The following is a 15,101-nucleotide window of genomic DNA, read 5'->3' as shown; positions in this document are numbered from 1 at the left end:
GCTGGAGATCTCAAGCAAGTATCGGTGCTGGTGGTTTCCGGCCTTCTTTTGTCGTTCTCTGACCCTGCGATATCACTTGGGTCCAGACGCAGCAAAAAATTCCACCTTATCTCCCCACGCTCATGGGGCGATAGCCGTGGTTATCGATAAACGTTCTTACCCTAACCCTAATCAGGTACTCCGACTTACATGACTTAGTACTTTCCAGATTTGTACTAGTTAGTTGGTTAACTGTACTCCGTAACTACCTAGTTAAGTACTCCATACTTAATGCTTGATTACGGCAGACTTTGATCATTTGTCGAAGCCTCAGGCAGCAAGGCTAAGTAACAACGCTAAACTACATTCGGCTAGCGTGCAGCAAGACTTGATGAATCAGCATCGCTTAGTCTCCTTTCCACACATCAAAAAATCTCAGATCCTCTCGCTGATATCTCCACGCGACTGCCAGCTGCTCACCAGTCAACACAGAGCTGTCGACAAAATGGCTAAGACTAAGAAGGGTAGCGACACGTACGTCTTGATTCCAAAGTGCTGATTCCTTTTCAATACTGACCTTCAACGTGCAGTCTGTCCTCTCGCCTTGCCCTGGTGATGAAATCGGGCAAGGTCACCATGGGCACCAAGAGCACTCTCAAGGCTCTCCGTTCGGGCAAGGCTAAGCTGATCCTCATTGCGGCCAATGCTCCTCCTCTCCGCAAGTCGGAGCTCGAATACGTACGTTCCTGTGCTCACGATTGTTCTCATCGGATCGAAACTCACAGAATTCGAACAGATGGCCATGCTTGCGAAGTGCCCCGTCCACCACTTTGCTGGCAACAACGTAAGTCACTCCCTTCCCCCGAGGTATCTTGACCTCTGAGAAGAAGTTGCCCTGGTGCGACTTCGGAGAGGAAGTCGCTCAGAGATGGCATCTCAATGAGGTGCCGGAGAGCATCGTCGATTAACGTAACAACAGATCGAGCTCGGAACCGCCTGCGGTAAACTCTTCCGATGCAGCGTCATGGTGAGTTGAGGAAATGAACGCCGGTTAGGGGACATCATCAGTTCTAACTACAAGTGATTAGGCCATCCTCGATGCTGGTGACAGCGACATCCTGAGCCATGAGGGTTAAATGTGGATATGACTGCATCAGGAATAGGATACACCCCCAATCAAAAGCAATGGAACTTTTAAATAGAGAGCTCGGTATTCGTGTGATGTGCATTCACAATGGGTGTTATTCAGATACCCCATATAGTTCCCATGGCTGTCCAAAATTGAATGGCTTGCAAGAATGAAATCCGCTGTTTCTTTCTCAATAAGCTACGAACTTTCGAGATCCATCCGCCAGTCGAATTCGTAATGTAGATTCATTTCATGTATTTTCTACTCCGTAAGTCCATGATCGTTGCAGCTTAGAAATCAGAGACGCAAGGAAATTCAAGTGACATCAGCCATCCATGCGCGCTTTTCTCCGACACTAAATCTGCGAGAGAGTTCTATGACTCTATTCCGCAAAGGAGCTTGAGAATCCAATTCGGCAAACTCAGCGCAGATATCAAAACCCTCTTCTGGTTGTGTAGCAATTCAGTCCATATATCATTTTCCGACGGCCTGCGAAACCCGTAGAAACTGAACAGAACTACCTACGCCTGCATGCACCGCTTTTAGCCCGACATCCATTCAGCAGTACGAATCCACAAACATCCGACGCTGTATATTCGCGGGCAAAGACCAAGCTAAAGTCTGGTGCCGGAGAACCGTTCCTTTCGAAGTTTGTTCCGGTCAGATTGGTTGGGCCACGCGGTCGAGGTGGGGAGGCAAGAAAACCACGCGGAGACGACGAACAGCACCGTAACACCGTTAACCAGGACACCAGCCGCGGATCTGAATCTCTGACGCGCGCGCGACCGAATCGAAGACCATGCATCGGCTGTGTTATTTGAAGGACGGGCGATAGAGTTCTCTGCAATCCCTTCGGGTACGAGTGCTGGGTAGACGGAAGAAAAATAACACGGCTTTCCTCCTAGCGCAACGCATCACGCCAAACGAAGTTAGCGAACCATGACTACCGCCAACGACGTCCCCGTAGGGAACTTGCAAGACATTTTACGGGCCTTGGAGCTCTGCCATAGCCCCAGCTCGAGCAATGAACTGCGAAGAGAGGCCTTACACTTTCTGGAGTCGCAAAAACAGGACCAGGCGGCGGCTCAAAATGGCTTCTGGCTGGCATCCAATCCAGCCCGCTCCCCCCTCGTGCGACACTTTGGTCTCTCATTGCTGGATCATATCCTGCGGCACACGACCGTGGTTCTCTCCGGCGACCAGCTGACAGAGTTGAAGGACATGGTGTTGCAGTTAGCCCAAGGTATACGTGCCGAGGATCCCAAGTACTATCGCAACAAGGTGGCGCTGTTGTGGGTGGAAGTGGCCAAGCGCAGCTGGGCCCTGCATTGGTTTGATATGGATGAGTCACTGGTCAAGCTCTGGAACGCCTCGATGCTGCACCAGGAGTTCGTCCTCGTCGTGCTGGAAACACTGTCAGATGACATATTCTACCGCGAAGATACGGCCTCGTCCCTGCGTGGCAGTGACTTAAACGCCGCGCTTGTCGAGATTGCAACGCCACTAACCGTTTTCAATGAACCCTATCCAGAACGAGATCGCGGCCGAGTGGTCCTGCGTCACGGCGATGAAGGATGGCTGTCGCGCGTTTGCTTTTTATTGGACCGTTGTCTAGAAAGCATCCACTCCTCCTCAGAGGCCCGGGAGTACACCTTACAGGTACTGGCTGTGCTCCGGTCTCTCTTGGGTTGGATGATGCCCAGGGCCATAATACGCTGTAATGCGGTGGACAGGATTTGCCGCACGCTTACTTCTCAGGACGAAAGAGTTCTCTTGGTAAGCTAGTTCTCCGTGCGGCTGATCGATGTGTCCCTGACAGCTGTTCTAGGCTGCTGTGGAGGCCCTTCATGCTTTGTATAGTCGATCTGGCGTCGACATCGAGGACGTACAACCTCTCGTGCTGAGCATGTATCAAACGGACCACGTGCTGCTTTTGCAGAAGCTCTATCAATGGTCAGGTGTCAGCCCGGAGGATACCGATGAGACGAAATATCAAATCCTCAAGAAACTCTCAGAGGTGGGTGATGGCGTCACGGAATCAAGCCGACACCTAGGCTAATCTTTCCGATAGTTGGTGTCTTACGTCGCAGGATTTCTCGAAGAACAAGGGTTCGAACTGGACAGCGGATATAGCATCGACATTCCACTGTTTCTGCAATTTCTTCTGGAGATTCTGCAACACCAGAGCTTGACCGTGTCCATCCCGGTGCTGCATACCTGGTCTCGGCTATTGGTGACAGGGAAGATTGCCAATTCTGATATCGTAACCTCGATGATCGGCCCTCTGCTTGAAATTTGCATGCGGCGCCTAGTGCGATGGGAGTCTGTTCCAAAGGAATCGGAAGACCCAATTGTCATCTTCCTGCACGCCGACATCGACACAATACCGGAGCGACATGCGTTCGTAGGGAACTACCGGCGCTACTGTGCCTCTGTGATTGAAACCATCGTACAGAAACGGCCGCACGAAGCCATACCCCATATCCTGTCCACAGTAGACCGTTCATTGTCCAATCTATACGTTGACACTGAGCCCTTCAGCGGTACGTTTGGCCAGAAACAGGCTGTATTAACTGCTAACCTCCCTAGCCGCAACTTTCAAAAAGTCATCCATCCCGCTCATGCGCGCCGACACGCAGTTCTCCGTCGTCGAGGCGACTCTGAAGGGTTATCAGAAATGGATTGTCGCATTGGGCCGTACGCCTCAGGACGATGTAAGCAGCGTACCGTCTCTGTTGCCCAGCCTGTCGCTGACCGATGTTAGGAACAGCAACGCAGGACCCTGGAGACTACCCTAGAGAATTGGGCTTTGAGCCTGATGCAACGAAATTTCGAAGTATGGATTGATAGTATTTCCGACTCGGAGATTAGCTGACTGTGTGGTTAGGATCCTGTCATCAAGCAAAGAGTCATCCGCCTCGTTGTCGACATTTCGTCAAAAGCGTTAGACAAGACGCCGAGTTTTGCGCTCAAAGCTTTAGAGCACATTTTGATGACACATCTCGAAGACCAACCCCAATATCCTGCGTACTCGGAGGCCGTGAAGGAGTTGCAGAGTCTCGCCAGCCACGAACTACGGCGCCTGTCGATGCGCTATGCTGATTACTTCTTTGTAAGTGTCGCGGAGACTTCCTTGGACTATCTTCTAACTGATGACCGGCAGACTTTCTACGACGTACTAGAATCAAAGATCCGGGAAATCATAACAACGCACCAGCTTGACGACAAGCTTCAAACAGAATTAACATCTGTACTGCTGATTATCACGTAAGTATACTACTGACATGTGTCAACAACGTATTCTAAGCATGGTGCTCCAGGCAACGAGCGAACAATGTTGATCCTCAATTGCGTGAAACTCGCCTACGAGCTTTCGTAAACCCATTGCGAGAGGCATGGCAAAATCAGGAACTGATAAACATGTCATCTTTTTTTGACGGCTTCTGTCAATTACTGGGCCTCGTCCGTGTTAGACCCTACATGCAAGCCAAACAAGCCCAGAAAATTCCAGACTGGTCTGAGGTCCCGCTGGACGAGGAAGGCAAAGCGATCCAGGAGGAGATGACAAGGAAGTTTCAGCAACTGCCTTTACGGAGCACGAAAACTCTCCTTGCAGTGTCGACCGACAAATTGAAAAAGACGGATCAGGTGTACGAATTGGCGTGTGCTTTGTGGCATGATATGATACCGATCATCCTTCCAGTACTACTACAACTCCTCGGGTATGTATTCTACTGGACTCTACAGTTCCACAGGTCTTGAGTGAATACTCACGTTCTGCCTAGGAACGCTCATGCCTTTCACAACCCGGCAAACTGGGGGAACCTTCCGGACGAGATGCGGACGGTTGTGGGACGGATTTTGACTGATCGATTCTGGCAAGCCGGAATTTCAAAGGGGAGCCGCGATGAGTTTTATGCCCGAATCACGTCGTCAAGGGCAACCTTGGAGGGTTTCGCATCATCGGTGCGCGGCAAGGTGAGAGCTGTCCGGGAGACATGCTATTCCATGCTTTTCAGTATGAGCAGATTGCGGGAATACTTCTACGGGTTCGCCGAGTTACCCGGGCCATTATCCGAAGCATTGTTCAAGGACTCGGTCCATCTGTCGTCGCACCAGTTCTCAATCCTGCTGAACATTTCTCGGTGTCTGATCGACGACTGCCCTGTGCAGTTTCGTCCGCAATTCCTACCTCCGATGTTGACTACTTTGTTCACACACCTCGACAAGAAGGTAACGGATGAATGGGACAGCATCGAGCGACGAAAGGCAGGTCTAGTAGAGGGCGACTTGACGGAAGAAATGAAGGACGAGAGCGTACTTCGGCAGCTCACATATTCCGCCGTGATCATGGTGGCCAGTCTTTTAGATCCCCAACGAGGCGGTACGTACCTCCCCGCCGTGCCAGCAGATGGATATGGGCTAACTCGGACTTTGTAGACCCGGACCAGGCCGAAGAGGCCGATCCGAACGTGCCACCGCCTGCACCGTCTTTGTCTGACTCCATGCGACATTTCATTTTGACGAACCCCCCAATTCTCGAGCCCGTGTTTCTCTTCTGTACACACGTCCTTCGTATGCGTGATACTCGCAGTTGCAGCATCATCACGCGGGTCATCCGCTCGATACTCGCCGATTTTGCGCCTCCCCTAAACGCAGAAACTGCGGTGACTATTCGAGAATTTATCTCTTCCGAGGTCCTGCGCGCCTGCATTGCCTCGGTCAATGAGCCGTACTTTGTCGACATGCAGAAGGACCTCGCTCAGCTCATTGCATCCATCTGGGTGCTCTACGGTCCCTCTACGCCGACCCCTCGCTCTGTTATCGCCAGCCTGCCTGGCATACCGGCGGAGCGGGTCTCGGAGACGGAAGCTGCACTGCTTCGATCGACATCCGCACGCCAGCAACGAGCCTTGATCCTGGACCTCCTTGAAGGTATCCGCGGTGTGAGTATAGCCGAACAAGGCAAGATTCTCGGTACCCATGAACAGCGACGCAAGGCACGCAGTGCTCTCCAGGAGCAATACATGAAAGCTCCAACAGAAATGGAGGGCCAACAGCCGACCAAGGTCAATGTGGACGATGGTCCGGACCTGTCTGGGATTGCGGACATGTTTGGGTAGCCTCGTGCGCTTAGCCGGATGAATTATCCTTGATTCTAGTCATAGAGCTCAGTTGCCCTGGTGTTGCGGAGAGGTGAGGGAAGGTGATTGATGGTGACTAGGTGGACGACGCACTTGCAGGTTAGATGGCACTCTATAAATATGATTAGCAGTATGTGTTGCGAGAAACCCTTGCAGCAGCCAATGTATAGTACTGTATCTCAAGCAAGAATTTCATGTTGATGATAACTTTCTCGTACAAGTCTTTGTAAATCGCAAACCGATGCTCCAATAGTGCTGAGGATGGAAACAGCTTAACATGATATACCTTATATATACAATCACGACAACTTCCATTCCTCTATTTGTTGCAGGATCGGTGATTTTGTTTATGAAGTTAGTCACCGGTCTGAGTTGGCGTAGTTGCCGAGCCCATTTTTACACGATTCCTCGCTCACTTTTCAAACCACCGACACCTATTCTCTTCCCTGAAATCATCTTATTGCGAGACATTGGAAGGCGTGTATGTGAAAGTTGGCCGGACGAATCTTGACCATGTCAGCATAAGTCCCTCTCAACCCTCGTCCTGCTCGTTTCACATACCGGTCCGAATTGTACGGCTTGGTCTCCGTGCCGAGCAGCTTCTTCTCGCGCGCTTGATCGGCGTAGTAGCGTCGGACTAGATCGCGGTCCTCCTCGGCCTGGAGAAGCGGGATGAGATGGATGCGGGCCCAGATCTTCTCGCGGGCGAGTTCACTTCACATTGGCTTGTGTTAACACTCCTTCAATTGCAACATCGAGGGAAAGATAACGCACTTGTGCTCCCGGATTCCATAGTACAGCCGATAGAATCCATACGCCATGATCATGTGCATTCCAAGCAGGTAGTAAATGGGACGGAAACCGCGGGCGGGCAGGTTCCGCTGCGAAGGGCGTTAGTTCATACGAGAATTCTCGCGCACGACCAATTGCTGCTTGGTTTTCTCGGATCGAAGCGAACCTTGTACTGGACGGGCTGATAGCCCCCCGCCGGGGGCATATCCTGCGGCATGGTGGCGGATTTGACGGATAGATGTCGAGAAGTCTGGTGCTTCAACTGTAACCGTCGTCGGAATGGATTGCGGGAAGACGAGACGTTGATTTTGATCACATGATGTCCAGATGATCAGGCTCTTCACCATATTTGGCTAAGCTTACAATAATTTCTAACCTAGTCACGTGACTACTTATCCAAGCAAACGTGACTCGTGTTTCCTCCAACTTAGAGGCCTACCTTTCCTTACCACCTTCACAGGTATTCGGAAAGTCGGGCAGGATACCTGGATATGTCGAAAAGCGGTCTCAAAAATCGAATATGCTTGAATCACTCGCAGCATTGTAATGAGTGTCTAAAGGCGAATGCACACAAAAGAATGCCGCACCAAATACCTACCTAATAGCCAAAGGTACCCAACTCCGTATGTAGAAGTCAACCCCGGAAGTCGAAATCCCAAGTCGAAGCCGATCGGCGACGCGATGAGCTATTTTCAATGGCAACATAGGCTACAACGTGGTTGACGGCTTAATCGTCCCATTTGCCAGTTGAGATCAGGGAGATCCGCTACCACTCTCGCCGGCTGTGCTATCGCGTGATTCGCGTCTGGCGAAGGTATCCATATGTTATACTCTCTCGAAACGGGAGAAAGATCGATGGCCCAGCGGCAGCGAGACAGGAATGATGAAGAATGGCTTCACATTGTCCGATCGCTCCCTTGTTGATGTCATGCTCGAACTTCGGTGAGTTGGGTTTGTTTTGGTCTTCTTTCGGCCCTCTGACACCGATATTCCAGGTCCGGGTTCCCTTTCTCTACCGTCGTGACAGCATGGGATATCACATACACATCGCAAAGATTAGTTAAGGGCCTCCCCGATTGTCCCTCGTGTCTTGTCTCGTAGGGACAGGGTGGTTATGGCTTGCGGTGTCCCAATGATGGATTGTGCTGTGTAGGTTTGGGATCTGCCCTCCAATCGTGTCCGAAAGATAGAGATTGGCAAGTTCCCAGAACCTAGTTTATTGCACGTTGCCACGGATGAGGATGTGCTGGTGACATTCCAGATCAGCTGGATGGAAGCCTCGCCCGTGGTACGCCAGACCGAGTGGACGTTGACGACCAGGCATTTCTGCTTCGCTGACAGGTCATCTTCACATCAGTCCACACAAGCGCATCATTTGCCAACACGAGTTCTCTGTTCTACTTTCAGCTATTGAACAGCAACCTGGCTTGTTCTTTCAAGGGAGACTAACCAAACCGACCTGCACGTCATGTACGACTACGCCGTCGACAAGCTGAGCGCTAATTGGATTGAATGCGCCAGTCTTCACAGACAACCCCACCGATTCGACCATCCCGCAATTCTAACTCCTAACATTGTCTACTATTTTGCCATGGACATCAGAAAGCCGACTGTTTATAAGGTCGCCAGCAGCACGACAACCTTGCTCCAGGACAAGCTGGACAGCCGGGTGGTCGCTGGTCGCGAATCGTTGCAGGGCGTTTTAGCGCCATGTTTTCAGTCCCTTGGCGACCAGGAGGTTTTTGGCCTGGTCGGCGAGGACGGCGTTGAGCTCTGGTTCTTCAATCCGAAGTTTATCCGGCTTCCCGAATGGAGAGCCTGTTGCGACTGGGGGAGTCGGTGAGTTTGTTTCTTGGAGGACAAATAGGGAATCGGGGTTTAAACCACTTATACACATCCTTTGCCCTCTTTGTGTTCAGCATCCTTACTTGACACATCAAACTACCTCGGCATGTGCAATGACTCCTGCATCTAAGCCATGGTTGAGCCAGAACTCGTGCTGTTGGCCGGCACTACGTACTGGAGACCTTCGAGGCTTAGAACTGCCCTACTTTAATGTCATCGAACTCTGGCAAAAGCTTGGAGGTTGGAAGAGAATAAGGAATGAACATCGTGCTATCTCCCGTATGCCTTCTCTCCAAATCATTTGTCTGTCAACTGACTTTAATTCTGATAACGTAATTCAACACACCGCAGGACAAACGGTATTTGAAAGAGACGAAAGATTACTTGCTAACACCTGGCCGCCCTTAACTACTCGTGAAATAGTTAAATGCGACGATCGGCCCGAGTTTGTGCTTTGTGGTCCATTCGTCAAGGTCAAATCGCAGACGATGCCAGTTCGACATAATCTTGCCATCGGAAGGCGCCAGCTCCTCCGCACGGAAACTGCTCGGCTGCTCGTACAAGAAGAACGTATAGCGGTGCGGCTCGCTTCCCGGTGGAGGAGACGACCCGATCCAATTCGCAATAACGGCGTTGTGGTGTCGAACACAGATTCATCCGCGGCGATCTTCAAATTAGGTTGAATCCAATGCAGGATCGGGCTCAGGACAGTCAAGGACGGGAATGGAGCATCGATGTCCAGACTAACGACAACATAGGTCTTTGAGGGAGATGCGCCATGAAAAAAGAGGCGTGGCTCTGATACTATTTGCGTATCTGTCCTTTTATTAGTTATCAGCGGGAACTTCCTGCTTGGTCGTTACATGCGACTGCTCACCTGCTCGAGGGATATACTGCCCTGGTTGCACGTTCTCATGGCTTCCGACTGTCATGCCAAGGATCCTGGAGTGGTCATTATGAATAAGAGCGAGAGCGGTTTTGATATTGTTCTCGGATGGCATGGTGTGTCATCAACAGATGAATTGAATAATAGCTACGAGTCAATGCCTCGATGGGAAGAGGGCATTTTAAATAAGTAGTAATCCAATTCATGCGACCTGACACTGCTTTGGGGTCCAACTCCCATTAGGACTCTATCCAGTCCGTCCTATCCGACTCGTCCGGGTGACGAAAAGGACTTTTCAGCGTTCAATGTGTTCAGCTCGGACGTTGGTTTATATCGAGTCATCTCTGTCCAATCACAAGAACCCCAGGACTCTGCTTCTCCAAAAATACGGGGAACTAGAACGAAATAAAGGAACCTTATTGTCCACGGTAAATCATTAACAGAGAAAATGGAGGCTATCTGTCCTTTTGAGTCGTAGACTTGAAGTTCTAATATTGCAACCATTTGCTGAGGCGAGCATGATGGTGCAGGACTCAGGATTGTCAATGACGTCATACGGAGTACTCGGAAGCCAAGGTTAGGGCTTGTTAGTAAGAGCTTAGTCAGCATAAGGCCCCGCCGGAAACCGACGTCATTGGTTGCCAGTGCGCTGGGCGGGGAGAAAAACCGCAATCTGATCCAGCCTGCATTTCCAAGCGCCATGGACGAGGGCGACGGTGAGAGGCCGACGAAACTGCAAAAAGTCGATCACGATGTGCAGGACGATCGCATTGAGCCCGTGATGTCGGGCGCTATCCAGGCGAGCGACACGACCACCAATGGGCAAAGCGACGCCGACGGCTCCCACCAGGAGGGTCAGGCAACGGAGAAGCTGTCGAAAAATCAATTGAAGAAGCTCCGCAGGAAACAAAGATGGGAGGAGAAACGAGAACAGCGAATACTAAAGAGAAAAGAAAAGTTAAAGGCGCGCAAAGAGCGACGACGCGAACAACAGCAAAAGGGCGAAGTACAACTGAGTCGCAAAGCACAACAGGCGCGCTCGGTGCTGGTGCCAATCACATTCGTGATTGATTGTGGATGGGATGACTACATGTTGGACCATGAACGGATATCGCTCAGTTCGCAATTGACGCGGTGCTATTCGGACAATTCACGAGCCCCCTTCCGCGGTCATCTGATCATATCGTCGTTCAACAAGCTTCTCAAAGAGCGGTTCGACACGGTACTTGCTAAAACACACGAGAACTGGAAGGGTGTCCGCTTTCTATCGGAAGATTTCGTGTTTGCCGCCGATCTCGCGGCGGATTGGATGAAGGCCCCCGGTAGCCAATTGTTGGGTGCTTTTTCGGGCAAGACGGACGCGAAACCAGAGGACGGAGAAGTTGTCTACCTTAGCAGCGAGAGTCCAAATACGCTGACGGAATTAAAACCGTACAGCACTTATATTGTGGGCGGACTGGTCGACAAGAATCGGCATAAGGGTGTCTGTTACAAGCGCGCGACAGAGCTTGGGATCAAGACCGCCAAACTGCCTATTGGGGAGTATCTGCAAATGTCTACGCGGAAAGTGCTCGCCACCAACCACGTAGTGGAAATCATGCTGAGGTGGCTCGAGCTCGGTGACTGGGGCGAAGCATTTCTGCGAGTCATCCCAAAGCGAAAGGGTGGCGTACTCAAACCGGGCATCAAAGATGAGACTGGTGATTCGGGCGAAACGAAAGACAATGCAGATGATGCTAGCAGTGCTACCAGTGAAAGTTCCAGCTCGGGCAACCTGGAAACAGCTGACGGGGAGGATGAATCGAGCGCCCAAGAGGAGAGAGGCGAGGGTCAGGCATGACCCGTCATCTACTACTTGATGTATGCTCAAGAGACGAGATTAAAATGTGAAGGACCTTGCACGACTATCGTGCTTAGCCATGGTACGGATATGGGCTTGAAAAAAGAAATCTGTTGGTTCAAACCACTCCTACCTAGTACATAGTAGAGAAGTCTTGTATTGAAGCACTTCCCCCAATACCATACCTAGTATCTAGTACTTCATGGCCTCGACACTGCCAGGACTCCCAGGAGTATATACCAATTCGTCCTGCTAATGGACCGTTCGATCGAAAGTTTCCATCGTCCTACCAAATTCGAGTAATAATGATGCTATCAGTGTACTCAGGAACTGTCATGCTGTTGATCTCCAATGGCTGCCCCCAATCCCAACTTGGCTTGGCAGGGACGAAGGCTCGAAACAGTTTTCCCACTCGTCACACTCAGCATTGTCACTTCGCTATTCCTACTTTTTCATACGAATGACAACCAGATCAACATGCAAATTCTGTGCTGATTTTGAGTTTCTCTTGACTCTCTTGTTGCTCGCGTGATGGACGAGAATACTCTGGGATGTGATTGGCTCGAATCTTTCCAAGGAGAACTTGCCACAGCATCAGCCACAGACCCACACCCACGTGTGTGGCTAATGTGGCTAGTGTAGGTAAGCTTACTGTACGAGTACTCCGTACTCCGTATGCGGCATTGGGGCTATGAGGGGCTACACCCAAATGGGGTTTGCGTCATGGCAAAGTGACAACAAAAGCAAAAACAAAACTTCGCGCCTGGATTCTGCTTCACACTCCCCCCAATTCGCGAAATTTTCGCCTCCCATCAGTTAGCGGCCCTCTCAGGGTCCTGCTTTTCTAGACGAGCCGGCTGTCTTGCATCATCCTTTTATCAAACTTTACTCCTCACTGATCTCCTGCGCGTCACTCCGTGCGTCACCAGGAGACTTGTCGCCACCATGTTTATGATACGCAACGGTATGTTTAATCCGCAGCAGATCAATCTCACCACACGCAAACAGGCATGTAACTGACGTGGATCTTCATCTGTAGTCAGTAAATTCCTCTTCGGAGATACTTCGAAAGAGGCCATCATCGATATTCCTCAGGGACAGCTCTATCTGGTTCGCCCACAGTCGCCCAAGGGCTACTCGGAGCTGATCTTCAAGGACGCAGCGGCCTCTATTCGTCGGACCGGTCAGGAGTTTCAATATCAACTCGTCGTGCAGCGGGTGTACGAAGAAGGCGAAGAGGAGCTTGCCGAGGAGGAGGATGAGCAAGGTGGGGCAGATGCCTTGGACAAAGATGAGAAAGTGTTTCTTCTCGACCAAGCTCTCCGATTCCGGTCTGTGGTGAGAGACGGCGAGAAAATTCTGGCCTGGAGAGACTTGAGTGGTGATCCCGGTGATTTGTACGAATTTGTCTGCGATTCGTCCGTGACCGCCGACAAGGTCGCGACGTTCGAGCTCGCCGCCGTACAGTGCCAGTATGAACGAAAGTATCGCCGAAGCGCGAACACTGCGACCGAGGAGCAGCTGAAGGAGTTCTCGTTCGAAGAGGACAGCCCCATCCCTCCCGCTAGCCCTCAAGGTTCACACCGTCCGAGTGTGGAAGAGTCGACCGCTGCCATGGCAAAGGATGTCGAATACGCGAAGAGAAAGGGTCTGATTCAGCCGGCAGATGGGGCTGCTGGGACGCCGAAGTCAGCGGCCGCCCCCCCGGCGAGGGAGATCCTCGCCAGAGAAAAGGCTGAGCTGCACTTTTTCGACTTCGACAGCGGAACCTTTGTTTTGCAGGACTCGGAAGTAGTAGCGACCGTGTCGGAGACGGGCGACTGGCAGTACTGGCTCCAGATCTCCGGCAAAGATAGGGAGTGGCTTGGGCAGCCCGTGGTTGCAGACATCAACCCCGTGTTCAATTTTGAGTACCTGTCATTCATCTTCAATCACTATGCCGAAGATGGTTCTGCATACTCGTGGCTGCTGCGATTCAAGGACCAGCCCACAGAAGAGCGGTTTCAAGAAGGTCTGATGCAGGCCCTTTGGGAGCAGCTGAACGAGACAAAATGGACCAAGCAGAAGGAGGACGAGCGAGACTACGTTCTCGACGCGTTTCAAGACCTCACAATGGAAGACGCCCCCGAGGGCGTTGAGGAGGAAGACGAAGAGGCTGAAGAGGCCGAGGAAGAGGACGATGGGCAGCGCAGCGAGCACTACGACAGCGACGAGGAGCATGATGACGTGGCCGTTCATCCCCGTGACGAACATGTCAACTCGCAGCTCGCCGTCGGCTACAAGCATGATCGCTCGTTTGTTGTTCGCGGCTCCAAGATCGGAGTCTTTAAACACACTCCTAACAACAGTCTGGAGTTCTCAACCAACATTTCCAAGGTGGAGACGCCCAAGGGCAAGCTCTTTAGTCCTAAGAAGGTGATGCTGCACGCCGAGGATTCGAACATGATTCTGCAAAACGATGAAAATCCGAATTCTCTTTACCGAATGGATTTGGAGTACGGAAAGGTCGTGGATGAGTGGAAGGTGCATGATGATATCCCTGTTACAACATTTGGGCCGGAGAGTGTAAGTCTTGCAATTCATCAATTTTGTCCGTGATTTCGTTACTGACATGGTTCTGCAGAAATTCTCGCAAATGACAGGCAATCAGCCCTTCATCGGGGTGTCCAACAATGCCCTGTTCCGGATCGATCCTCGCCAGCCTGGCAACAAATTGGTCGAGTCGAATCTGAAGCAGTACGTCAGCAAGAACGACTTCTCTGCGCTGGCGACAACGGAGAAAGGATATATGGCGGTGGCTTCGAACAAGGGTGACATCCGTCTTTTCGATCGACTGGGGATCAACGCAAAGACGCATATCCCGGCCCTGGGCGAGCCCATCATCGGTCTTGACGTGTCCGCAGACGGTCGCTGGGTGCTGGCCACTTGCCGCACATATCTGCTCCTGATCGACGCTCTGCAGAAAGAAGGGAAGAACGAGGGCAAGCTTGGGTTTGAGAAGTCATTTGCCAAGGACGCGAAGCCTCAGCCCCGTCGTCTGGGTCTGCAGCCGGCACATGTGGCGCAGTTCCAGCACGAGACCAAGCAGCCGATCTCGTTCACCCCGGCGCGCTTTAATACGGGTATCAACGCAGAAGAGACCTCCATCGTGACTGCAACGGGCCCATTCATCATCACCTGGAACCTGAAGAAGGTCCTCGCGGGCCGCAAGGATCCGTACACGATCAAGAGGTACAGCGAAAAAGTCATGGCGGACAACTTCCGCTTCGGCTCCGATAAGAACGTCATCGTCGCACTGCCCAACGAGGTCAACATGGTCGAGAAGAAGACGTTCAAGAAGCCGACTCGCGAGAGCATCGCCACGCCGGTCAAGCCGCGGCGCAGTGTTGGAGGGCGGCTAAGCCGGAATGATATCGTCAATTCCCCATACTGATCGCTTTGACTTCTCGTTTGTGTTTCAGTATGCTCTTGTATTTGTCATGGATG

The 15,101-nt window shown here is 51.6% G+C and overlaps 5 protein-coding genes across 5 annotated transcripts; 4 read left to right on the top strand and 1 right to left on the bottom strand.

The window, feature by feature from the left end:
- Positions 1-484: 484 nt before the first annotated feature.
- Positions 485-1,115, top strand: VTN31DRAFT_3461 (60S ribosomal protein eL30; the record flags this gene model as incomplete). The annotated part of the gene is made up of 5 exons (XM_069403743.1): positions 485-513; positions 570-717; positions 776-823; positions 959-1,006; positions 1,068-1,115. 5 exons carry the CDS (start codon positions 485-487, stop codon positions 1,113-1,115), a joined length of 321 nt encoding a protein of 106 aa, XP_069260786.1.
- A 932-nt stretch (positions 1,116-2,047) lies between these two features.
- On the top strand, positions 2,048-6,231 carry VTN31DRAFT_3460 (uncharacterized protein; the record flags this gene model as incomplete). The annotated part of the gene is made up of 10 exons (XM_069403742.1): positions 2,048-2,884; positions 2,937-3,125; positions 3,180-3,651; positions 3,698-3,822; positions 3,873-3,944; positions 3,996-4,220; positions 4,272-4,375; positions 4,429-4,830; positions 4,894-5,492; positions 5,549-6,231. 10 exons carry the CDS (start codon positions 2,048-2,050, stop codon positions 6,229-6,231), a joined length of 3,708 nt encoding a protein of 1,235 aa, XP_069260785.1.
- Positions 6,232-6,709: 478 nt separating this feature from the next.
- On the bottom strand, positions 6,710-7,261 carry VTN31DRAFT_3459 (uncharacterized protein; the record flags this gene model as incomplete). Its single annotated transcript, XM_069403740.1, has 4 exons — positions 6,710-6,758; positions 6,814-6,966; positions 7,027-7,133; positions 7,211-7,261. 4 exons carry the CDS (start codon positions 7,259-7,261, stop codon positions 6,710-6,712), a joined length of 360 nt encoding a protein of 119 aa, XP_069260784.1.
- A 3,214-nt stretch (positions 7,262-10,475) lies between these two features.
- VTN31DRAFT_3458 (uncharacterized protein) lies at positions 10,476-11,615 on the top strand (the record flags this gene model as incomplete). The annotated part of the gene is made up of 1 exon (XM_069403739.1): positions 10,476-11,615. The coding sequence occupies one exon, from the start codon at positions 10,476-10,478 to the stop codon at positions 11,613-11,615; it is 1,140 nt and encodes a 379-aa protein (XP_069260783.1).
- A 945-nt stretch (positions 11,616-12,560) lies between these two features.
- On the top strand, positions 12,561-15,048 carry VTN31DRAFT_3457 (uncharacterized protein; the record flags this gene model as incomplete). The annotated part of the gene is made up of 3 exons (XM_069403738.1): positions 12,561-12,579; positions 12,655-14,180; positions 14,239-15,048. 3 exons carry the CDS (start codon positions 12,561-12,563, stop codon positions 15,046-15,048), a joined length of 2,355 nt encoding a protein of 784 aa, XP_069260782.1.
- Positions 15,049-15,101: the final 53 nt, after the last annotated feature.

The sequence above is a fragment of the Thermomyces dupontii genome, assembly GCF_041956625.1.
Source record: "Thermomyces dupontii strain NRRL 2155 unplaced genomic scaffold VTN31scaffold_3, whole genome shotgun sequence".
Classification (NCBI taxonomy): Eukaryota; Fungi; Ascomycota; class Eurotiomycetes; order Eurotiales; family Trichocomaceae; genus Thermomyces; species Thermomyces dupontii.
Note: the sequence above shows the minus strand (reverse complement) of the source record. Positions and strands in the feature narration are given on the sequence as shown.